This window comes from Urocitellus parryii, chromosome 9, assembly GCF_045843805.1.
Source record: "Urocitellus parryii isolate mUroPar1 chromosome 9, mUroPar1.hap1, whole genome shotgun sequence".
In the NCBI taxonomy this organism is placed as follows: domain Eukaryota; kingdom Metazoa; phylum Chordata; class Mammalia; order Rodentia; family Sciuridae; genus Urocitellus; species Urocitellus parryii.
In genome coordinates this window covers 26,922,765-26,948,305 of record NC_135539.1, presented here as the reverse complement: position 1 = coordinate 26,948,305, position 25,541 = coordinate 26,922,765, and the positions used below count along the sequence as shown (strand labels likewise).

The following is a 25,541-nucleotide window of genomic DNA, read 5'->3' as shown; positions in this document are numbered from 1 at the left end:
ACCTGTGGAACAAAGTGTGTCCCTCCACTGAATCCCCCCCAATAAACCTCTGTGGCTCAGGAGCAGTTCTCTGACACCTGCTTTTCTCTCTGGGAAAAACCTGAATGAAAGTTGCACCTGACTCAGAAGAAATGACCCTGAGGCCCAGAGAGGAGGGGCCGTGGACAGGCACTTGGACCCCATGACCAGCTCTCTTCCTAGGTGCCACCTTCAGTTGTTCCCAAGAAGAAATTAATGCCACAAGTTGGGAAGTCAGAGGAAACATCTAGAACCCAACTGTTGGCTAGTGAAACCCTTTCTCAAATACAAAGGGCTTGGCCGTAGCTCACAGGTCGAGCACCCCCAGGTTCAATCCCAGGACCAACCAAACCAGCGCATAAACAATGCCTGGGATTTGCTCCAAAATCATCTGGGAGAGGGCAGGGGACACAAGGAGCCTGGCATGTGTCAACAGCAGTGCTTGGGCAGGACAATGAACATGAACATGGCAAGGGTCACAAGGCAGTCTCTTTTATTCTTTTTTGATACCAGGGAGCCACGTCCCCAGCCCTTTTTATTTCTGCAGACAGGGTCTTGCTGAGTTGCTTTGCACCTTGCTGAGCTGCTGGGGCTGGCTTTGAACTCGCAAGGCTCTTGCCTCAGCCTCCTAAATTGCTGGGATCACACCGGGGTGTGCAGCCCTGTGCCCAGTTCTCTTTACTTCTATATACAACTGAAAATTTCCATAATTAAGCACATGGAAGGCCCTGGGTTCAACCACAGCACCGCGTGCACCACACACACACACAAAGGGGAAAACAGTGCCTGTTCAGACACAGTGGCAGCCTACAGTATCCTGAAGCCCACAGGAGAGCACACATCACCACACAGGAAAGGCCACAGGGCGAGCTCTCTGGTCTGGGCCTTCTGCTGGATGACCCAGCCCCCCAAGCCCTCTCCCCTTCCCCCTCTCCTCTCTCCATCTTCTCTTCATCTCATCATTCCTCACCCACTTAGCAGAGCTGTGGTGGAATCAGGCTTTGCAGTGGGGGCAAGCAGGCCCCCCAGCCCACTCCCTGTCTGGATAGCACACCCCCGCTGTTCCGAGAAGTCTTAATTTTGCAGGAAACCACAGAAAACCCGCCCTCACCCACTGACCTGGGCCCTTCCAGCTTCTAGAAAACGGAGATTAGCTGGTCCAGCCCGTGACCTAAGTGGCCTTTCCACCTGGGGGGTGCCAGGGCACACAGAGGGGGCTGGTTCTCCGGGAGGCTCCGGGAGTCAAACGAAGCAGATACAGGAAGGCTTTATTAGCACCGGTCAGTGGGACAGGGGTCAGGGCCCTCCAGCTGCCCACACATCCGGGACCTGGCGCTCCTGCAGAAGTGGTCAGGGAACATGGGAGCAGGTGAGCTCAGTCGGAGGCCCAGCGCCATCGTGGGGCATCTCCCTGTCAGAAGGTGGAGACCCCAGCGTTGCAAGGGCAAGGCCTCTTCAAACTGCAGCTAACTGGCCACAGGGGCTATTGTCTTCTGACACAGCCTGGCCAGGAGCCCCGCCATCTGCAGGAGGGAGTTCACGCCTTCGGTGACTTTCATGTGCGTGTATCCGATTTCCTGAAAAACAAGCCCAATTCCAGTCTGGTTAACAGACAGGGAGGGTTTGCTGTTAGCCTGAGCTCGTAGCCTGCTCCGGCCGGGAGGGAGGCGAGGGTGTCGTGGGTCATGTGCAACTCAAGCTCAATTTACTTCCAAAAGGATGAAAAATATTTCTTTGAAAAATACTGTTAAGAAAAACATTTTTTTTACACGATACCTTTATTTATCTATTTTTAGGAGGTGCTGAGGATCAAATCCAGCACCTTGCACATGCTAGGCGAGCACTCTACCGCTGAGCCACACCAGCCCGTTAAGAAAATTTAAGAAAAAAAGAGAAAAGAAAAAGAAAAGCCAAGCTAGGAGATTCATAAGATCTCTATGTGACTCTCTGAGGGAGGACTCTCACCCAGGACATGCAAAGAACCCTCCAACCCAGCAACGTGCTGGGCCAGCTCAGTGGCAGAGCGCTTGCCTGGCACGTGGGGGCACAGGTTCCAACCTCAGCACCACATAAAAATAAAGTTATTTACAAAAAAACTCAAAAATGGGTAGATGTGCACGATGCTTTATCAGAGACCACAGATGGCCACTAAGCACCTGCGAGTGTGATGGACAACGTGTACCTGAGCCTGGTGAGGTTCCACAGCCCACCCACGGGCGGCCCCGCTGGCAGGAGGATGACACCTCCCCGTGCGCATGAGCTGCAGCCCCAGCCTGGCGGTCTCTGACCCACGTCCCACTGGACACACAGCTGCACCCGGGGTCTACCCACGAGACATGACAACATGGCATCCTCTCTGCAAACCCTCCAGGTGGCTTTGTCCACAGCAACCCAAGTGTCCCTCGCCTGGTGACAGACAGTGGGGGCACACTCACGGGGCAGAACACACTCAGAACAGAGAGGGCTGGGCCCCTTGGGCCTCAGCTCAGTGAACCCGCAGCCGACGCTGAGTGCAGAAGCCTGACTTGCGAGAAGGCTCTGCAAGATCCTATTTGCATGACATTCTGGAAGTTTCTGTCTCCAAAACAGAAGACATGGGGGTTTCTAGGCTGTGTGGAAGGAAGTGACTTCAGAGGGGCATATGGATTTTTCTGACGGGAATGGCGGTCATGTTTATGTGCCTGTCCATCACCATAATACCTAAAGGACTGAATCATCCTCTACATGAAAGACATCTCCATCCACCCAACCTTAAGAGACTAAGGGCCAGGGACAGCTCAGTGGCAGGGCCTTGCCTAGCACGCGCAAGGCCTGGGGAGTGTCCCAAGCACCGACTCAACGGGTCAACCCTCCCACTGCCACTCACTCAGCGAGACCTGGGATGCAGAGAGCCGCCTGAGGGTACCCAGGTTGCTGACTGCAAAACCAACGAGATGACAGCTCCACCCCTAGATAGCCATCCACCCTCCCTCCCACCGTGTCAAGGGACACAACAGACATCTCTGCGACATCAGTCCTGAAACAACAAAGAAACTTGGATGCTGCGTGCATCCTTGAGGCGTTTCTGCCCTCTGACCAACCTTGATAAACTCCAGCTTCAAGTACTCGGCCATTTGGAAAGTTTTACACACTCGAAAGATGTTGCCGATGACATCCTCTGGCGAATAGCCCAGATGCCACAGGTGGGCCAGGATCTAGACGGAACACAGCAAGGTCAGAGCCCCGTCCACGGCCAGGCACCTGGGAGCTGGGCAAACCCACGCCAGTCAGACCAGCACAGGGCTGAGGCAGGCCACGGGCCAAACAGCCCACAAGGTTCCGAGAACCACCCGTCCCCACGGGGATGCTGGGGGCCTCACGGGCCTTGGGCTGACCACACCCAGATCCCAGGAGCCAGTTTAACTCAGTTCCCTGCAGCCGAGAAGGCACTGCAAGACAGTCCACCACCAAGTCCACCACCTGGCCACGTCACAGACACCCGGGGCCTGCGACACTGTACCTGCTGACAAGTGAACCTAGGGCAGAACCAAGCCTGCCGGGCAGCGACCCGGGAATCTCGGCCTCCTGCCTCCTGCACGCAGACCAGGGCCTGGCGAGGGCCATTGCCTTTGTGCCTCGGGGCAAACCCGGGGTGGGCCGCTCTGCGTCCACAGATCTGGAGGCTCCTCAGGCCCAGCCAGGGCGCGCACCTCAGCCCCTGACTGGCGCTCTACCTTCCCGCCAAGCTGCCCAAGCCCAGGCGCGCTTTGCTGCGTGTGCTGGGCCTAGAAAGGGAATCCTGTGGCCAGACCAGTGCCCGAGTACCACCATGGCCCGGCGGGTAGCTACAGGTCACCCGGACCAAGTGTGCCCACAGACTCTGCCCACGGGACCAGGCCCTGATAGACAAGGCCCCTCCTGGCTGACGGGGATGGCTTAGCCCCACAGTGCCCATCTTCATGCTCCCCAGAAGGACAAGGGACACAGGTCCCCCTGTCCCTGGGGAAGATGGTGTCCCTGGGGAAGGCGCTGGGCTGGTGACTCTGGGTGACAGATTTCCCCATGGGAGGATGTCATTAAAGCTGAAAGACACACTTTCAACCCCAGGCTGACCAGTCAGTGCAGTGTGGGTGAATGGACTGGCCCCGAGGGACCACGGGGCCCTGGTCTATAGAGCGCTCCAGCCCGGGGCCCGGGAGAAGCCAAGCCTCGTGTAGGAGCACCTTGTAGGCCTCGTCGATGTCGCCGTGCACGCAGTGCTGGATCATCTCCTTCACCAGCAGCGGGTGCGGCTCGTCGCAGACCTGCCAAACCAGAGAGGCGTCAGGAGGCCCTCGCTGTTTACACCAAAGTCTCCAGCAACAGAAGGGGCTCTGGGAACATCCCTGTCGCCACCAAAGAAGTCCCCAAACAGAGCAGTTTCCCTGACCCAGGGCTCACAGATCCCCACCCACGGGACACGTCCAGCCCCTCCTGCCTCCCAGGATGGGGAGGACTTAGTGACAGAGAGGTCACAGGAGAGCAGGGCGTGCTTGTGCCCCGGGGTCCTCCTCAGCAGAGGCCAGGCCAGCCCTGTGTCCCAGGCCGGGCATCTGTCCCTTCCTGAGTGCGGGTGAGAACTGCCGGGGTCCTGTACCTTGAACACGTTCTCACTGTTGATGAAGCCAAACCCTGAGAAGGTGGACTGCAGGTTGTTCAGAGCCTGTGGGGGACACAAGTGTGGCACGGTGACCTCCCGCCTCCCCTCCTGCAGTCTGAGGCGGCGCCCGCCCTCCAGCCTGGCGCCCACACACCTGCCGCATGTCCCCCTGGGCAGTGAAGATGATGGCCTCCAGGCCGTCGTCCCTGTACCGCACCTCCTCCTTCTCCAGGACACTCATGAGCCTGGCCAGCACCTGGGCGTCCGTGAGCTTGGTGTAGCGGAGCACCGCACAGCGCGACTGGATGGGCTCTGGGTGGAGACGGGGAGGGTGAGGCCCGGCAAAGGCCAGCACCACCTGCGGCCTGCGGTCACAAGGACAGCTGTGCCTTCCCTGCTGCAGGCCGGCAGGTGCGCAGGAGTGACGGGGAGGCCAGGCAGAGCCGCCAGTGTCCACTGAGCAGCACGACCGTGGCCAGCTCGGCCTCCTACGGGGACAGTTGGCCTCTGAGACAGTCCACGTGCCACAAGCCCCACGGGCCAGTGCTGGCCACCCAGCAGCCTCCAGAGTCAGGCCCCCAGGCAGCCTGCAGCTCGGCCAGGGAGGGGTGGCAGCGGACACCACGCAGCTTCTGCGTGGCAGGGCCGAGGGCCAGAGAGGAGCGCTGTCCCCTGCGGCTCTGCCTGTCCTGGGTGTTACGCTGACACAGGGCCGCCCACCTGTCCACACCAGCAAGGTCCCCCGACCCTTGCACTTCTGCCAAGGACAAGCTTCACCAGTCCCGAAGGCCAACTCTCGGCCTCTCACCCTACACCTGACCTCCCGCTGGCTCCTCACTCTTCGTCCCACCTTCCTCCCTGAGGGCTCTTCCCACTGAAGACGTCCCCTTTCCCAGTCTGTCCCATCAAATCACAACCACCTCACACGGCAACCCCACACCAGCTCCCACGCGTGGCGTAACATGTGGCCAGCCCAATCTCCAGCCTGAAGCACCCCCTGAGGTCCTCACACCCCAGGTCACGCACCCTGCTGCTCTGTGGGTGCAGGACATGCCCGCAGCCTCCCTCAATGCAGGCTCTGGAGCCGTGGGGGCTGGAACAGCCCGGAGATGGTGCTTCAGCAGAGCTGTGCCCCGGGCTGAGAGCCCCAGGCTGGATGAGGGACCTGCACAGCCCAGGTCAGGGGACAGGAGCTGGGGAGGGGCCAAGGTCGGGCAGACACAACTCGTGCCAGGCAACTGTAGGCCACCACAGGCCACCGCTGAGCAGCAACGGGAGGGTGAGCAGGGCAGGGGGTCCCAGCAGCTCCAGGGCCACCCTGGCAGCCACCAGGGGAGAAGCCTGGGCCACGGCACCAGGTCGAGAGGAGGGAGGGAGCCCCGGCCTGGGCTGAGGGAAACGGGGGCTAGGGAGGCCACTGCGCCGGGAGACCCTCAGATTTGACTTGCACAAGGACAGAGGGGACGTGAGCACTGGAAAGAGAACATGGGAGGACCTGGCTTGCCTGGCTGGGGAGTGGCCTGTGGGGGCAGAGGTGCTGGGGCAGCTCCGCTCTACCACGTCCGTCCACAGCAGGCAGGTGGCCTCCACCATGGGGTTCTGTACATAAAATGCGACCAGCTGCAGAAGGGGTGAGACCTTCGAGAAAGCCTAAGGCCAGGTGTGGTGATGCGCACCTGTGACCCTTGAGACAGGGAGGCTGAAGCAGGAGGCTCGCTCGAGGCCAGCCTTGGCAACTTAGCAAACCCTCTTAAAATGAGACGAGCTGGGTGTGGCTCAGGGAAAAAAAAAAGTAATTAATATTTAAGCTACTCTAGAAGTTTCCTTTGGTAGAGCTCTTTCTCTCTCTTAAGATGAGCCTCTTCGGGCTGGGGCTCAGCTCTAGAGCGCTCGCCTAGCACATGTGAGACGTTGGGTTCAATTCTCAGCACCACATAAAAATAAATAAAGAAAATAAAGAAAAAGAAATAAGCCTCTTCTAACTGGGTCTTCCCTCTGTGGGATTTTTTTTTTTTAAGATGTACCATAAGCTTAATTCGCAGAAATTTTAAAAACAGGATCAATCAAGCAGGCATGGCCTTCCTTAAAGAAAGCACCACGGGTCGGGAGGCTGAGGCAGGAGGATCTTGAGTTCAAAGCCAGCCTCAGCAACAGCGGGGTGCTAAGTAATTCAGTGAGACCCTGACTCTAAATAAAATACAAAATAGGGCTGGGGATGTGGCTCAGTGGTTAAGACCCCCTGAATCCAATCCCTGGTGCCGCCCCCCCCCCAGCCCCTCAAGCTCTGCAGCAGCTGGACCATGGACCATTTCCTCTGAGGCAAAAACCCAAATGTCTGTAAGTATTTCCCTTCATGTCTGTATACCCCTCTTGAAAATGAAAATAGTCACGGGGGCAGGGGCTGCAGCCCAGTCGCACAGGGAGTGCCTAGCAGGCTCAGGCCCTGGGCTCCATCCCCCGCACCGCCAAAAAAAAAAAAAAAAAAGAAAGAAAGAAAGAAAGAAAGAAAAGAAACAATGCTCAAACAGTCTGAATGCTGAATGTATCGGAGATCAATTTCCAGGAAGGGGAGGCCAGAGCCTTTCCCAACCACCAATGCAGCTGCCCAGCACCCAGCGAGCTCGGCAGCACAGGCCGCTGCAGCTGCACAGCAGGCCGGTCTCCAAGCCATCAGGGAGACAAGCTATGGACACCTCCACACTCAGACCTGCTCCTGCATCTCTGAGCCCCGTGAGAGGTGGGAGAACAGAGCATCCCAGCAGCACTGGGCGCTGGGGCTGGGAGCCCTGATCCTGGGCTGGGAGCCCCGATCCTAGGCACTGCCGGCAGGCTTGGCTGCAGCCACATGCACGGCCTGAGTGGAGAAGGGAGTGCCAGGTGAGCTCCCACGGCTGGGGATCAGCAGGGCAGGACAAGAGAGCCCTGAGGACACCAGCTGTGCGTGAAGCCTGCAGCATAAAGGGGAGGAAGTGAAACCCACCCGAACTGCGAAAGGCCCAGGAGCGAGGGGGCAGGGCAGACGCTGAGGTCACCCACTGGAGCTGCGGCACCCGAAAGGCCCTGAGCAAGGGGGCAGGCGGAGGTCGGAGACAGGACCGAGTGTAAGAATCCAGGGCAAAGTTGGGCTCAGTGCCACACGCCTGCGATCCAGCAGCTGAGAAGCTGAGGCAGGAGGATCTCAAGTTCAAGGCCAGCCTCAACAAGGTAGTGAGGCCCTAAGCAACTTAGTGAGACCCTGTCTCAAAATAAAAAGGGGTGGGGATGTGGCCCAGTGCTTGTCCAGCACACGCGGGACCCTGGGGTTTGATCCCGTACCTCACACACACGCAGAAGCGGGAGAGGGCAGCAGATGGAGCAGGGGCTCAACCCCAGCTCTCCTCTGTGCTGTGTGACTGGGCAAACTACTCAGCCCCTCTGAGCCTGCTTTCTCATATACAAAGAGAAGCTAAGGAGCTGGAGGCGCAGCTCCGCGACAGAGTGCTCGCCTCCAATGCTGGAGGCCTCAGGTTTAATCTCCAGCTCCACAAAAAATACATAAATCAAGTGAAGCTCAAGGCTGGGTGTGGCTCGGCCAGAGAGCGCTGCCTGGCCTGTGGGGACCCGCGTTCAGTCCCCAGCTCGGCCACAGAACAGGAAGTGAAGCTGACAGCATCGCCAGAAAGAGTCACGTAAGCTCCACCTAAGACCTGACTGCATTTCAAAATGTCACGTGTACGTGATGGACGCTTCATTTCTCAGTTCTGAGGACAACCAAGGGAGCTGGCTGTGCAGATCCCACAGAGGCTGGGCCTGGCGGGCAAGAAGGCCTCTCTGCTGCTTGAAGCCGGCCAGAGCAGGGGTGCGGCATGGGGGCAGAGCTCACCCCACGCCGAGGCCTGAGTCTGCCCAGGGAGCCAGCCGCAGGCCCGGCCACGCAGGCTCAGCTCACCTATGATCTTGTCGGAGGCGTTACAGGCCAGAGCGAAGCGCGTGGTCTTGGAGTAGATCTCCATGGTCCTCCTCAAGGCCTGCTGGGCTCCATCCGTCATGCTGGGAGGGGACACATGAGGAGGAAGTCACACCTGGGCATGGGCCCAGGCCACAGCCTCCCCACAACAGCTCAGCACGCACCACACACCCCAGCCCTGGGCAGGGGTCTCCAGCACCAGGCCACCCCCCAGTAGGAAAGCCCATGAGCCACTCTTGGGGTCACATGGCACCCGGCGCCTGCAGCACCAGAAACAGCGCCCTGGTGAATGCATGAGGCCACTGTCTCCAGGGCTGCTGCCACGCCTGCCCAGGACCCGTCTGGGCTCCAGGAAGGCAGGCTGCACACAGGCCTCAGAGCAGAGGCCCTGCGTCCATCACTTGCTGGACGTGGGACTCAGACAGATCTTCCCAGCCTCAGTGTTACCACTTACAGGTCAGAGATAATGAGGCTGCCTACTTAGAGGTTGTCAATTAAATGAGATACTGCTGTGTGCAGTGATTAGCAAGCGCTCAGCATATCGTAAATTAACACACAAGTGTTAATAGGTGTTAGCTGTCATTAGTACTCTAGATAGTGAAATGGTTAGCGTCTATCCACACCATAGAATATGACATGACGATTCAAAACCATGGCTGGACGTGGTGGCTCATGCCTGAAATCCTAGCTATTCAGGAAGCTGAGGCAGGAGGATCATAAGTTCAAGGCCAGCCTGGGCAACTTAGTGAGACTCTGTCTCAAAATAAAATGCAAAGGGCTGGCGGTGTAGCTCAGCAGTAGAGAGCTTGCCTAGCATGTATGAGGCCCTGGGTTCAGCCCCCAGTACAGCAAAAAATAAAAAACAGGGCTGAGATTGTGGCTCCGTGGTAGAGCGCTTGCCTTAGCATGTCTGAGGCACTGGGTTCGACTCTCAGCATGACAGTAAATAAATAAATATTGTGTCCAGCTACAACTAAAAATATTAAAAACAAATTTAAAAGTTAAATAAAAAAAAATAAAAACTCTGTTTGCAGCTGGCACGGTGGTGCACATACACAGTACCAGCTACGCAGGAGGCTGAGGCAGGAGGATCACCGAGCCCAGGAAATGAGGCCAGCCTGGACAACACAGAAAGACCTTGTCTCAAAAACAAGAACAAACAAGGGCTGAGGTTGTGGCTCAGTAATAGAACACTCACCTAGCCCATGTGAGGCCCTGGGTTCAATCCTCAGCACCACATAAAAGTAAATAAATAAAATAAAGGTATTGTGTCCAACTACAACTAAAAAAAAAAAAAAAGAACAAAACAGAACAACAACAACGACAACAAAACACATCCATGAGATTATAATGATGGGCCAGACCCGGTGGCACATGCTTGTCATCCCAGTGGCTTGGGAGGCTGAGGCAGGAGGATCACAAATTCAAAGCCAGTCTCTGCAATGGCGAGGCCCTAAACCCACTCAGTGAGACCTTGTCCGTAAATAAAACACAAGCAGAGCTGGGGATGTGGCTCAGTGGTCGAGGGCCACTGAGTTCAATCCCTGGTACTAAAAACAAACAAACAAAAAGATTCTAAGGGTGTGGATCATGGCTTATAACGTTAAAAGGAAGACGTAGGACCCCACAAATGAGAGATATTCGACTAGTGAAAATAAAAGTGCAGAAAAAGAAATAAGGCATGGTGATGATGACATTTTTTGGGGGGTGGGGGTACCAGGGATTGAACTCAGGGGCACTCCACCACTGAGCCACATCCCCAGCCCTATTTTGTTTTTATTTAGAGACAGGGTCTCACTAAGTTGCTTAGCACCTGGCTTTTTGCTGAGGCTCGCTTTGAACTCGCGATCCTCCTGCCTCAGCCTCCTGAGCTGTTGGGATCACAGGTGTGTGTCACCATGCCCGGCTTTTAGACCAATGGCTCTAAGTTAGCTACAAAGCCAAGGTCTGAGCCCCTGGTCAACTGCTGTCTGAAGATGTGGTAAGCAAACCCACCTCAAAGGTGGTTCTTTCTTGTGTGTGTGCTGCTGGGGGTTGAACCCAGAGCCTCGTGCATGCGAGGCAGGCGCTCTACTAACTGCGGTATGTCCCCAGTTCCCACAAAGGTGATTCTTCTCCTGCTCTAACAAAGCCCAGCAGGAGCCTTGGCCAGGTGCACACCTGTCTGCCTCGTCCAGGATGACAATCTTGTGCCGGCCTTTGGGAAGGGTGACCTTCTGTTGAGCAAACATCTTGATTTTATTCCTTACAACATCGATGCCCCTGGAACAATAAACCACAATTGTAAGTCACCTTTTGAGGCAAATTCAGTTCCCTTCACAGGGACTCTGAAACCTTCTCAACCACCAGGGACTATAGGACTCAATTTTAGTTTTTTAATTTCTTTTTGGGTTAATTCTCACGATTCAGGAGGACTGATATTTCAGGGCTTCTCTTCTCCCCTGCAGGGCTTCCAAGGACCAAAGCCACCATGTCCTGACTTTTGGACAGACTAAAACTCATTTTATCCTGAACCACCATGGGGACCCAGGGCCCTTCACAGCTGAGGGTCCCTTTGGGTCTCAGTGCTCATTCCTCCTGTGCCCTGGCGCAGCAGCTGGCCACCCGTCATGCCAGGGACTGCTCTGCCGCTTATTCCCAACTGTGCTGAAGGAGGCCGGGGCGGCCGAGGACACCGTGGGGAAGGACGCCAGCGGTGCTCGCCCCGCAGGGCCTGCTCTCGGTGCAGGAGGGGCTGGGCCAGCCTGGACTGTGGTGCTGGAATGGAACCAGGGTTCAAACACGCCAGGCCACCTTGGCCACCGAGCCACACCCAGCCCTGGACTGCCATCTTTGCCGTCCGTGAGGTTTCGTGGACCATGGCTGAGAATTTACATGGCCACTGCCCGGGCCCGGGCTCAGGGGTGGGGTGTGCCAGGTGAGCAAGGCCCTGGCCACCAGAACAGCACACTGAGGCCTTGTTCACCTCAGCAAAGGGAAAAATGGGCAGTTTTCATAACGGTCAGATAATCACCAAAGGTTGCCCAGACCCTGGCTGCAGCACCAGGGATGCCACTGATGTGACACTGACGGGTGGCCTCACCTCAGGCCATGACTCCAGTAACTCAATCAAGGCTGGACAGCATGTTTCTTTTTTCCTTTTTGTGTGGTGCTGGGGACTGAACCCAGGGCCCTGTGCACACGAGGCAGGCGCTCGACCAACAGTGCTCTGTCCCCAGCCCTGAAAAATGTCCCCAGCCCCAAACAATGTATTTCTAAAGAGAAAAAAACAAATCTCTTTCCATCTCTGTGGACACAGGACAGGAAGGACCTGGTCACACCACCCCCTGGACACCGCATCTTGCTCACCCATACGATAGTCCTCCTCCATCCCCAGGATGCCCATGCACCAGCACTCACAGTCTGCTGACCAGTGCTGGCTGTGGGCTAGACCCAAGGTGTCCCCCAGGAGCTCACAGTGACACAGCACTACAGGGATCAGAGGTGGAGGGAGGGGATGGGAGAGCTGTGACCTGATCCGCTGGGTGGTGACTGTGGGCAGCTGGGGAATGGCTGGAGGAGGTGGCTCACTGGGGACATGCCTTTGGGACTCATTTTGTACCTGGTGGGTGGAGCTCTCTCTGCTTCCTGGCAGCCATGTCCAGAGCTGCTCTCTTCCCCTGGGCCCTCCCACCATGATGCTCCGCCCCATCTGGGACCAGAGTGATGGAGTCAGCTGTCTATGGCCCGAGAGCCACAGGTGGACTTTCCCTCTCCTATGATTCTTGTGGCATCTTTGGTCACAGTAGCACGAAAGCTGACTAAGCCAGTGTTCCCCGTCTTTATGATGCTCCCGCCCTGCACTTGTGTGGTGTGGTGTGTGATGACCGAGAGCTGGCAGTGGGTGTGTCCCTACAGGTGACAGGAAGGGAACAGATGCCCGCCATCGAGAGGACGGAGCAAACCCTAAACAGAAATACCCAGTGTTGGTGAGGACATGGGGACATGGGGACCCTGCGCACAGCTGGTGGGGGTGTGAACAGCCATCTGGTAGAGCAAGGCGGCCGCTGAACCACCAAAACAGAACAAGCCACAGGACGAGGCCGGTCCACTCCAGGTGTCGACCCTTTCCCCATAGAATCAAAGGCAGGGACTTGAAGAGATGCTTGTCCCCCAGGGTCACAGGGCCGCCACTTGCCATTGCCAAAGGACAGAGACAGCTCTTGTCCTTTTCAGAGACAATAAACACAACTTGGAAGGACACACGCGGGGCAGGCATTCCCCAGCCAAGAGGAGGGCGGCAAGCTCGCTGGTGCTCCAGCCACATGGCCTGACCAAGCAGGGACCAGGGATGGTAGCGTGACTCCTCCACTCCTCAGACCTGTGGGCTCTAGCAGGCAGCTGGGCAGCGGGGCTTGGCGGGGAGCAGGCTGGTTCTGGCACAGGGCTCCAGCTCTGCCAGACGCCACCTGCAGGGAGTGCAATCCTGGGGACATGCTTGGCCCTGCCTGGTGCATGCCAAGCACGGGGTGATGGTGGCCATTTTTGTGTTATGTCTACTTCACCACAATTTAAAATGATTTCTCAAAACTTTCCACCAAAACACAAAGGAAAACAACAAGACTCTCAGTTGGCGCTTGGACAGGTGGGCACCAGAAGCACAGGGCTGGGCAGCGAGCTGGGGCGCAGCCAGAACTTCGAAGGCGGACCCCACCGCCATCCCCCACCGCTGTCCTCACCCCACACCCAGCCCAGGCCCACCTGTCGTTGGAGGCGTTGAGTTCCAGGACAGCATCCTTCAGCGCGGGGCCCAGCAGGGCGCGGGCCAGACACAGGATGCTGGTGGTTTTGCCAGTTCCTGGGGGACCCTGGGAACAAGGGCTCTTGTCAGAGCTTCAGGCCCCCAGAAGGCCCCCAGGGTGCTCCTGGGCCCCTGCCACTCCCAACTCCCACCCTGCCCCACCCCTCGGCACACAACCGCACAGTACAGCAAGTGACCCACAGGCCTCCCCATAACAGGACCGAAATGGCCCAGGGCCTCTCTGGGGAGGAAGGACAGAGTGCAGAGGCACTCAGTGGGCAGAACCAGAGCAGGGCACTCACCGCAATGATGATATTGGGCAGGTTCCCTTCTCTCGCAAAGACCTGCGGGAAAGAGGCTGATTAGAATTGGCTAATCCAAGCTGGGCGCAGTGGCACAAGCCTGTAATCCCATCAGCTTGGGAGACTAAGGCAGGAGGACTACAAGTTGGAGGTCAGCCTCAGCAACTTAGCAAGACCATGTCTCAAAATGAAAACTAAAAAGGGCTGGGGCTGGGGCTTTTGGTAGAGCACCTGCCTTGCACCTGTGAGGTACTGGGCTCGACCCTCAGCACCACAGAAAAATAAAAAAGATATTTAAAAAACAAAACAAAACAAAAAACACTTAACCCATAGGCCCAGGGGCCGAGTCTCCCAGCGCACAGACCCATGTGGTGAAACACGAGTGACTCACCTCTCCAGGAGGATGGCTCGTGGGACTCGCACCTCAGCCCATTCAAAACGGAACTCATCAGCCCTACAAACCTGAAGCCTAGCCTGTGTTTCTTCTCCCATGGACTCTCCAGCCCTCCCCAGGTGGTCCAGGATGGGACCTGGATGGGTCTGGAGGCGACACTCGCCCTTGGCCTCACGGCACCATCACCACAGCTCCAAGGCCTGCCTTCCCTCCTGCGCCCCGCCTTCCCTCCTGCACCCCAGCTCCTCTCCCACTGTTGAGCCCACTGTTCCCCCCTGGAGGAGGGCCACTGTCTCCTGCTTCTCCTTCTGCCCCAGGCCAACTCATTTTTCGTACTGTAAGTACAATTATTTTTCTAAACTACACAACCATTGAAAGCTTTGCCAAGCGCGTTGGCTCACACCTGGAATCCCAGCTTCTCCAAAGCTGAGGCAGAAGGATGGCCAATTCGAGACCATCAGGGCAATTTAAGGAGGTCTCATCTCAAACTAAGACAAAAGGAAAATAAAGGCTGGGGAATGCAGCTCAGTGGCAGAGCCCTTGCCTGGCACGCACAAGCTCTGGGTTCAATCTGTAGTACAGCAAAACCCACCCACCAACCCATTCAAACCCCAATTTTACCTAACTGAAACCCTGGGGTGACTCCTTCCTGTCCTCACCTTCTTTTTCAGTGCTGGGGAACAGAATCCAGGGCCTCTACATGCCAAGCAGGTGCTCCCCACTAAGCTCCCTCGGCCTGAAGCCCAAACGTTTTTTATTATAGCTGCAGTACTGGGGCTTGAACCCAGGGCCTCACATATGCTGAGCAAGCACTCCACCACTGAGCCACATCCCCAGCCTTTTTTAATTTTTCGAGACAGGGTCTTGCTAGGTTGCTTAGGGCCTTTCTAAGTTGCTAAGGCTGGCCTTGAACTTCAGCCTCCAGAGCTGCTAGATTATAGGCACTCACCACTATGCCTGGCTTCAAGTATTTGTAAAATTAATAAATCAAAATAAACCTGATAGCTAAGCCCCCGCTTACTATAGAGACGATCTCTGTCATTTCTCAAGCAGCTGGGCTTCTAGATTGCACAGAAAGACCTCCAAGGCTGGGAATTCAAAGCCTGCTCTACTGCCAAATGGTTCTGCATGTTCTTCCTCGTGTCGTGCCTTGTCACTTAGCCATCTAGCTCCTCCAGGCAGGGGCTGGCAAAAGATAGCCAGTTGGGGGTGAGGGTGGACAAATCCTTCACGAAGTCTGTTTTTGTAAGTCTCCTGGCTAAGAATGGTTTTCACATTTTTTTTTCCATATTTTGTTAGTTGTCGATGGACCTTAATTTATTGGTATGTGGTGCTGAGAATCGAACCCAGTGCCTCACACCTGCTAGGCAAGCGCTCTACCACTGAGCCCCAGCCCTGGTTTTCACATTTTTTTTTTTTTTTTTTTTAGAATTTCAATATTTATTTTTCAGTTTTCAGCGTACACAACATCTTTGTTTGTATGTGGTGCTGAGGATCGAACTTGGGCCGCACGCATGCCAGGCGAGCGCGCTACCGCTTGAGCCACATCCCCAGCTCTGGTTTTCACATTTTTAAAGCATTGTTATTTCGTTTTGTTTTGTTACAAGGGTGCTAGCGACTCAATGCTGAAGATATTATCTGGCATTACAGGAAAAGTTTGGCTCTTCTGCTAGAGATGGATAAGATCAAGTCTGAAACTTCTGAAAAGCCAATCCTTTAAAACCACTGATGGTTGCCACCAGAGTTTCCACTGTCCCTCAGATTGAATGTCTTCTATCCCTTGATTCTTCTGGATTCCTGGTCCACCTTTCCCTGAGTTTTTTTTTTTTTTAAATATTTTATTTACATTTTAGTTTTCAGCAGACACAACATCTTTGTTTGTATGTGGTGCTGAGGATCGAACCTGGGCTGCAACCACGCCAGGCGAGCACTCTACGGTTTGAGCCACATCCCCAGCCCCTCCTTCACTGAGTTGACTGTCTTCCTCTAAATGTTTTGAGCTTGTCAAAGAAGGACATCAAAAGACAGCATTTTTTAAAAGCCACTCACCTCTAGCCGGCTCACAGTGTCTTCATTCCCAACAATTTCATTCAGCTTTATTGGCCTGTATTTTTCAACCCTGTTTTTAAGAAAATGCATAAAAATACCGACAAAGTTATCTTCATGCAACCCAAAAGAAATCATTAAAAGGAACAGGCAACACGGTACATGCCTATAATCCCAGCAACTCTGGAGGATGAGGTAGGAGGATCACAAATTCAAGCTCTGCCTCAACAATTTAGCAAGAACCTCAACAACTGAGCAAGAGCCTGTCTCAAAAATGAAAAAGGGCTGAAGATGTAGCTCAGTGGTAGAGCACCCTGGGCCAATCACCACTACCAAAGAAATAACCAGAGCCAATGGACACAAGTTTCATTTAATGAGGTGTCCAAGTTCCATTTGAAAAGTGAAGTGCATGAGGATGGTCCACCCACCACAACCCAATGCCCACCATGGCAGAGAAACACGCTGCAGCTGGACAGGGGCCAGCACAGACCACATGGAGCAATGTGACAGTGCAAGGTGACATGGTCTGCACAAGCAGCCCAACATCGTCAGGTCTGACAGACGTGGCACACCTGGAACTCTCATCCCTTACCTGCCAGTTTCCACAGGTAGGTGCCATGCACACAGCCATGACAGCTAGATGGAAACCAAGGCCACCCTGTCGTCCCATGAGCCTGTGGAGTGAACAGGCAAGTGGCCTATTCACACCGTGGTCTTTTAAATAAGCTATGCCAGGGCTGAATTGCCCATGCTTGTAATCCCAGCGACTCAGGAGGCTGTTGCAGGAGGATGGCAAGCTCAAGGCCAGCCTGAGCAACTGTGTGAGATCCCGTCTCAAAATAAAAATAAGAAAGGGCTGGGGCTAGAGCTCTGTGGTAGAGGACCCCTGGGAACCACAAGAAATAAACACGCAAACTATGTGAGGAAAGCAAAGGAGCATAGGTGTGGCAGTGTATTTGTAACAATTTAACTATCAGGACCTCCTTTGCCATTGTATATTCTTTATTTGTTTGTTGTTTTTTTTTAATGAGGTGCTGGTGATCAAGTGCAGGCCCTTATGCCAGCTCGGCAAGCACCCTACCACCAGGCTACACCCCAGCCTGCCCATTACTAAACTCCCTGGTTTGTCGTTGCACCCTGTACAAATAAGGAGGGTCCACTCTAGCTCCAGAGACAGCTGTTATCCGAGGCCAGCAGGAGAGCACCTGCTCCCACCCACTCATTCTCTAGACTCTGCCTCTTCCAGGGGCCAAGCACTGTGTAAGGAGTTAGGGGCTCAACAAGAGGAAAGCAGAAGACACGGGGATGAGCAGGACATGTTCCTGCCCCCAAGACTTCACCACCAACAGGGAGACAGAGCTTAGCAGAGCCCAGTACAGTGCCAGTCTTATTACATAAACCAAGGGCTGTGGAGTCCCAGAGGAGGGAGAGAATCAGACCTGGGAGCATCAGGAGCAGACCTGGAGCTGGTCCCTGAAGGGCAAGTCCACTTCGTCTGCAGGCTGCCCCTGCCCAAAGCTCCTCCAGCACACAACCTGTTCGCCTGTCAGAGCCTCCTTAGAGGCCTTCCTGACCACCAGAGCTACTGATTTCCCCCTCGGAGCACCTGTCTTATCAAACACACAGTGCATTTACTGGTCTGTTTATTGGCTTATTTATTTATCGGTGCTTAGGACTGAACCCAGGGCCTGACCCAGCCAGTGAAGGTGAGCGGCACCCCCAGCCCGCCCTTGTCTGTCTATTCGCTTTGCCTCTCTGTCAACTGTGAGCTCCTTGACAGCAGCGGATGTGCCCTTCCAGAGTCTCTCAGGCATCTGGACAGCGCTGTGTAAGAGGAACAGAACGTGGGCCTTGTGTGTAAAGTTTTCTGGTGGCCGTATTAACAGGTAGAAAGAAGATGCGTAAAGCTAATTAAATGACCCTAACACGCAGTCAGAGTACCCTCGTTGTCAACATGCAACCAATATTAAAAATAATAATTAAAAAAATAACTGCGATTAAGAAAACCCCGGGTAGTCCTGACTGTCCTTAGCCCTGCTGTGTGGGACCGGCCACTGCAGACCCCGGGTGGGCTCGGAGACCCGTGTCCCTCGCCTTCTGCAAACCACAATCCCTTCGCCGCCCCCGGCCCTCCTGCTCCCCAAGGGTCCCCAGGACCAGCCCGGGTCCCCCATTGGGTCCCCCATCGTGTTCCCCCGGAGCACGGCCCGCTCTTCGCCCATCCTCACGTCCAAATGCGCCCATTATCTACGCCCTGGGCCCTCACCATGGCAGCTCGTAGTGGCCGGAGCCGCCAGAGGCCTTGCTGGGGCCAGGCGCAGAGTCCTCGGCCCCGCGGTCTGCTACGCCACTGCCGCCTGGTTGCCCCTCCATTCTCGCGCCTCCACTTCGCGCCGCCCGAGGCCCCGGCCCCTGACGTCATCACGCAGCTCCACCCCCTTCCCCAGGGGAAGCGGGCGCCACCGTCTCCGCGCCTGCGCAGACGGCTCAGGTCCGCCAGCTTGCCGACCGCTAGAGGCCGTAGTTGGGATGGGAGACCCGGCGCCTGCCCGGGAGCCCCGGATGCTAAGCCCCGGATGGCGAGCCCGCGCCGCCTTCAGGGAGGGCAGGTCGCTCCGCGAACTGACAACCGCGTGACTAGGCGTCCGGCGGGGAGGCGGGAGCGCGGCCGCGGGCAGCTCTCGGAGGTGGAGTCTGCGCCGGACGCTGGTTCTCCGCGGTTCCCTCCCGGCCGCGAGGTGGGAGCCCGCACCGCCTGTCCGCAGCGGGAGACGGCCCCGCAGAGGGCTCGGCGGTCACTCCCCAGAAGCGGACGCTTCGCATGCACAGTTCTTTGGGGTTGATTTCTCCCGTAGCCCAAATGTCACAGGAACGATGATGAACGATGACGAACTGTCACTGCGCCCTTGCTGTGCAGTAGACGCTGGGTGGGTGTTCGTGTTATGCCCAGCTGGCAGACCAGCCTCCAGATTGGCAGTGATTAAATTGTCCATTGTCATTTGGGCTGTAAGTGTTGGAGCCAGCATTCATTCCCCACCACCGCGCCAGAGCTCTTGGTGTAAAATTCTGTTTTATTGCACTTAGCATGTTGTATGTGATTTTTGTCTTCCTTCCTTCCTTCCTTCCTTCCTCCCTCCCTCCCTTCCTCCCTCCCTCCCTCCTTCGGGATTGAATCCTGGGACACCCTACCCCAGTCCTTTTACTTTGAGAAAGTGTCTCCAAATTTCTGAGGCTCTTGCTAAATCCCGGGACACCCTACCCCAGTCCTTTTACTTTGAGAAAGTGTCTCCAAATTTCTGAGGCTCTTGCTAAATTGCTGAGACTGGCCTCGAACTTGGGATCTTCCTGCCACAGCCTCCCGAGTCACCTGGATATCAGGCGTGGGTTACCACACCTGGCCGCATCCTAATTTCCTGATAAAATTAGTACTAGTTGTCCTGGGAGTGACTCCATGGGAGAGCACTTGCCCAGCATACCTGGGACCCTGGGTTCACACCTGTGAAAATGAGAGAATGAGGCGTGTTAGCATCTGAATTGAAGCAAGGATTGGGACCTGTTGATCCGCAGTGCTTAGCACAGGCCTGGAGAGCCCTGAATGTTCATGTCCTTAGTGATCAATGAGAACTATGTTTCCATAAACTAGATCTACAGGGAAGAACTGGGTTGCTTTGACCAGAGAGAACAGATCACATCCCCATCCTCAGGGAGAATCCTCATGTATGGAGGTAGCTGACCTTGTCTCACAGACAGCTGATTAGTCATTCAAATAATGATGGGTTCCAGAATCTGTACTGCAGATCTTTTTCTATTTTTACCCTTTCTTTTGAGTTTTTCTCCCCCTACCCCTGCCAAGAAATGTCTGTCCATTCTAGAGTGTATTGGAGAGAACATGGCTGCTATCATACTTTTTCACATCTAAATCAGTGCTTCATCTTTCCAGGCTGTGTGGCTCCTGGAAGACGGGCCACGGACCCTGTCTGCTCCTCTATATGCAGCAGGCACAGCCTGGCAGGAGGTGGGCACAGCTTCCCATTGTGTCCTCCCAGGCATGGGGGAACAATGTGCTTCTTCATTCTGTTCACGTTTTTGCCAGTTGGGCAGACACCTCAAATGACTCACATTCTGGAGCATTTTTTTAATGACAGTAATTATTCAGGTCTCTAGATCCAGGACTCTCAGCTTGTTTCCGGGGACTGAACCCAAGGCCTTGTGCCTGTGAGGCAAGTGCTCTACCAACTGTGCTATGTCCCCAGCCCCAACTGTTTCTTCTTTTTTATGATTAGAGAATAAGGCTTGAGGCTGGGGTTGTGGCTCAGCAGTGGAGCGTTCACCTGGCACAGGCGAGGCACTGGGTTCGATCCTCAGCACCACATATAAGTAAATAAATAAAGGTCACTCAACAACTAAAAAAATATTAAAAAAAAAAAAAAAAGAAGAAGAAGGCTTGATGAAGACTCTCTCCGGAATATTCCCCTTTCAACTTAAGGAGCTATCTTGGATGGCTTTAAAGTCGCCATTCACATGTCTCTTATCTCTTGGGGGGGAGATATACATTTTTCTTAAATGTAAACATTGCTTAAAATTCCTCTTTGTGGCTTGTCCTTGAGATGGTTCCCATGTAGCAATATTCGTATTTCCCTTATAAATCAACTGTCACACGTTCTCTTCCCACCACATAACACACTTTCAGTCTGCAGAAAATGGTGTTTAGGGAGGCTGAGGCAGAAGATAGAAAGTCCAGAGCCAGTGTCAGCAGCTTATCAAGGGCACTGTCTCTAAATAAAACGGAGGAGGGCAGGGATGTGGTTCAGTGGTTAAGCACCCCTGGGGTTCAATCCCCAGTACCAAAAAAAAAAAAAAAAAAAGAATGGTGTGTACTTCCTTCTCCTTCCATGACTCTTCTCCAAGCCCCTGCTCCACAAGAGGCCCCCTAGAGCTGAGGGGACTTGGAGCCTGTCCCTGATGTGTTGGAATGCCAGGAGAGCCTGGGGAGGAGATGATCTCTGGGGCAGAACTGCACTTTCAGGACATTCCTCTCTTCCCTAGACTGAGCCTCCCCACTTCCTGGACTTGGGCCCAGACAGAGCTGGGAGCTGAAGACTTCAGCCATTCCCCCAGGGCCACACGGCAGCAATATTGGGGACCCAGGAGTGTTGGGAGACCACAGCTCTTATGAAATCACCCCGAAGCTGGGCTCCCAGGCTCTCATCACCAGAGGGCAAAGGAGACAAAAGGGGAAGAGAGTGACAGGAGATGGGGTTGAAAAATAGAGCCCTCAGCCTAAACCAAAACTTCCAATAATTTTTTTGTACTGGGGATTGAACCCAGGGGTGCTCAGCCACTGAGCCACATTCCCAGTCCCTTTTATATTTTATTGCGATACAGAGTCTCATTAAGTTGTTGAGGCTGGCTTTGAACTCGCTTACAATTCTCCTCCCTTAGCCTCCCAAGCCACTGGGATTACAGGTGTGCCCCACGGTGCCTGGCCCAGTAATATTTTCAAACAGGACAGGCAGCAGATCTTGGTTAAAATGACACTTTAACTTTCACCATTAGAGTATCGCCCCCTTCCTGGGTGATGTTGCAGAATTCAGGGCTAAAAATCTGTTGATGTCCCAAACCCAGGGCTACCGGACTCCCCTGCTTCCTGCCCACTGCAGCCACCTCTGGCCCAGAAACCAAGCCAGTTGGCTGCTGGCCTTGTGTACATTGGAGTTTAAAAATTTGTTATCTAGTTTTTTATGATTTTGAGCTACTTTTTCTTTTCAAATGGTGATACTAATTGTGTGCGGTGGTGCACGCCTGAAATCTCAGGGGCTCAGGAGGCCAAGGCAGGAGGATAATGAGTTCAAAACCAGCCTCAACAACCTTAGCAAGGCCCTAAGTAATTTAGCAAGACCCTCCCTGTCTCTAAATAACACATAAAAAGGGCTGGGGTGTGGCTCAGCGGTTAAGCACCCCTGGGTTAGATCCCTAGTACCAAAAATAAAATAAAATAAAACGTTTCCCCTAAACAGTGTCTCATGTCCTTAAGTTTTCTAGTATTCTCATTCGCATTTTCAATATTAAAGGTTCATCATGAAGTGAAAAATCATATTTCCTAAATATAACTGCAGTACAAGGACTTCTTATCTGGGTAAACTGCGCCTGAGTTTTGCTCTGATCAGGGTTATGGCACTTAGAAGCTGGTTAGAAATCACTTAGCCTGGGTCTTGCTCTCTGCCTTTTAACACATTCTGGCCGAGTGGCCACTGCCACTGTAGGGAGGGACAGCCAGTCCAAGCAGCAACCAGATTTTTGTTTAATTCTAATTATCTAAGAGTTAGAAAAGGGACTGGCTGTTTGTTAGGTGTCAGCAATAGTCAACAGCCCTGCTGAGGAGGGTGGGAAGGGCTTTGTGGGGAGGGGCCGCCCACCTGAGATCTGAACTGCACATCTGCGATTTGGTGGCTTGCCTGGAAGTCCTGCTAGCCGCGGCCTGCCCTGCTCCTGCCCGTGACCCTGGCTTCTCCTTCACTGTACCTGCCCTAGTCGATAATGATCTAGACCTTGTTTACAGTGGCCTTCTCCCTGGGTTGGCGGTTCTGCGAGAACAGGAACTTTCTTGGTCCTGTGCACCTTTGTGCCCTGGGTCCTTGTCACACCTGGCCCAGTGTCAGGGGGCTGCCTGTCTCCTGAAGGCACCAACAAATCAATGAATGAAGTGATCGATCGTTCAGCGAGAGGGTCCTGGAGCACATCATGGCTAGATCACTGGGGAGGGCAGATGGGAGTCGAGAGAGGGGGCCGTTGGGGGCCAGCAAGGTCACCATGGCCTGTTAAGAGCAGTCAGATGCCCCTGAGGGTGTCAGGCCAGAGGAACTGACCCAGTTTGTATTTTAGATCACTCTCCTTCCGGTGGCAAGTGGCCTGGGGGAAGCAAGGAGGAACTGTGTGTGGACAAGTTTGTATTTGCTGTGGGATGTTGACTGATTGAAAGGGGGTCTCACTGTGCTGCGGGCTGGCATGGCACTCCTGGGCCCCTGCCATTCTGCCTCAGCCTCCTGGGTGGCTGGGACTACAGGCAAGCACCACCACGCCCTGCTAGATCATGTAGTCTCTGAGTTTACAGTTATGAGACTTTTCAGGCCTCCTGAGAGTCACACCTCCACCATGCGACCAGCGCACTGGTTTCATTAAAGAGGTTTGTGGCATAAAAGTTAACTAGTGAGATCAAAATAAACACACAGACTCAATTACCTTTTTCTATGACCAGGTCCAAGACGGCTCTCACCTCTCTGGCTCACACCTCAAACCACCCGGTAGGGCAGCAAGGCTTACTCTCAGGGCTAGCAGGAGAGAGAGAGAGAACACGCCAGGGAGTGGCCTTTTATTGGGGAACAAGAAATTCAGGGGAAAATTCAATCCAATGAAGGTCGAGGGGGGCAGCATTCCAAGGTCAGGGTCAGTGATTGGCCTCAGGGTCAGTGGTCAGTCACACCCCCACACGGACAGGCTCTCACACCTGGAGAGGGTGGGGAAAGCTCTGACACAGTTTAGCCAGAGCGCCTCACACCCAATCCGGGAGATGCCCAATAACGTGCGAGAATGGCTCCCCACACACACCAACACTCTTGCACCTTACCAACAAGATCCTGCAAAATTTTGCTTCCTTTTTTTAAAAAAAGAGGTGGCTGGGTACGGTTGTGCACGCCTGTCATCTCTGTGTCTCAGGAGGCTGAGGCAGGAGGATTGCATGTTTGAGGCCAGCCTCGGCAACTTAGTGAGGCCCTGTCTCAAAATAAAATAATAAAAGGGCTGGGATGTGGCTCAGTGGTTAAGCACTCTGGGCTCAATCCCAGGTACCAAACAAAAAAACAAAACCAACAACCAAGAGGTAACGCCTCCTGGATACCACTGAAGCTCTCCAGTCAGTTGGCTCCTCTTCCATTTTCCACCTGCACTTTACAGAAAGTGGAACTGAGCCAGGTGCGGTGGGCACGCCTGTAATCCCAGCAGCTCGGGAGGCTGAGGCAGGAGGATGATGAGTTCAAAGCCAGCCTCAGCAACAGCAAAGTGCTAAGCAACTCAGTGCGACCCTATCTCTAAACAAACTACAAAATAGGGCTGGGGAAAGAATCAATGGTCAAGTGCCCCTGAGCTCAATCCTCGGTGCCAAAAGAAAGAGGAAACTGAGCACAAGGAGGTCAAACTCTGGTCCCTGAGGTCTCCTGGGGAGTGTGAGGTGGGGTCTGGATGTCACCAGGAGGTCAAGCCCAGGGTTGCATGTTTCTTTTTTGGTACCAGGGATTGAACCCAGGGCACTTAACCACTGAGCCACATCCCTAGCCCTCTTTATATTTTATTTAGAGACAGGGTCTTGCTGAGTTGCTTAGGGCCTCTCTAAGTTGCTGAGACTGGCCTCGAACTTGTGATCCTCCTGTCTCAGCCTCCTGAGTCTCTGTGGAGGGCTAGGGCTGGATGTTTTGTATGTTTTGTACTTTGAGGCAGATGATCCATCCCTATGATGTACTCAGATTTTCTACAAATTGAATCATTTCACTATCACTGTCTCTGACACACGTGTGTAGGTGTATTTCTCCTTCTAGAGTGTAAGTTCTATGAATTGTCACCTCCTTCTCACTTGCTGAATGAATGCATGAGCCTATGTCCTGTGCTGGGGTCCACTGTGCTTCTCAGATAGTATCTGTAGGGCAGATGCCTGGAAATGGAGTTGCTGGACCCCAGGGGCAGACACCTTCAACTTAATAAGTGTCGTTAGGATGACGTTTTGCAGAACTGATTTTGATAAATCCTAAAAGAAAAATTCAGGGTCAAGGTAGAGCAAAAGCCCAGGCCCCACGAGGCCCCTAAGGTCTGGCCTCCACACAGCATCTCCCTGGCCTCCAGTTCCAGCTCCTCTACCCTCATATTCTCCATTCCAGCCACACGGGCCTGCTCGCTCTAAGCTATCTCAGGGCCTTTGCATGCATTGTCCCCTCAGTCTAGAATGTCCTTTCCTGTGATGTCCATGTGGCTTGTGCCCTGGTCCCACTCAGGACTTGGCTCATTGAGATTCCCCTGTTCCCTGTCAGCCATTGTGTTCCTGTCTACCTTTTCTTTTCTCTATAAGATGCACCCATAGCAGGTAAATATGTTTGTATGTGTGATGTGTGTCCCCACTAACACAGAAGTTCTGAGACAATAAGAGTTTTATTTGTCTTGACCGCTGCTCTTGCTGAGGGTCTTGAACAGTGCTTGGGCCTCAGCAAACATCGGCAGAGGTCTGCTGAGTGGGTGACTAATCGGGGCACTGCAGGAGCACACATGTGATAAAGTAAAGCAAACCCTCTTGCTCTGTGGTTTGGTTTTTTTTTTTTTTTTTTTTAATGTGGTGCTGGGGATGGAACCCAGGGGGATGCCTGATAGGGCAAGTGCCCCACCACTGAGCCGCACCC

The 25,541-nt window shown here is 54.2% G+C and overlaps 1 protein-coding gene across 1 annotated transcript; it reads right to left on the bottom strand.

Moving 5' to 3' along the window:
- Positions 1-514: 514 nt before the first annotated feature.
- On the bottom strand, positions 515-18,509 carry Rfc2 (replication factor C subunit 2). The gene is made up of 11 exons (XM_026396951.2): positions 18,371-18,509; positions 16,108-16,177; positions 13,665-13,706; positions 13,323-13,429; positions 10,743-10,844; positions 8,565-8,665; positions 4,791-4,948; positions 4,634-4,699; positions 4,221-4,301; positions 3,099-3,212; positions 515-1,595 (listed from the first exon to the last, which is right to left on the bottom strand). Exons 1-11 carry the CDS (start codon positions 18,475-18,477, stop codon positions 1,485-1,487), a joined length of 1,059 nt encoding a protein of 352 aa, XP_026252736.2. The 5' UTR covers positions 18,478-18,509; the 3' UTR covers positions 515-1,484.
- Between the last annotated feature and the right edge of the window lie 7,032 nt (positions 18,510-25,541).

Bases quoted from the DNA above. Each gene is read 5' to 3' on its own strand.
- Rfc2 (XM_026396951.2), bottom strand. From the start codon at position 18,477: ATGGAGGGGCAACCAGGCGGCAGTGGCGTAGCAGACCGCGGGGCCGAG. The intron at 16,178-18,370 runs GTGAGGGCCCAG...TCTTAAAAACAG, and splicing joins GGCCACTACGAGCTGCCATG to GGTTGAAAAATACAGGCCAA. The intron at 3,213-4,220 runs GTGCTCCTACAC...TGTTCCGTCTAG, and splicing joins ACATCGACGAGGCCTACAAG to ATCCTGGCCCACCTGTGGCA.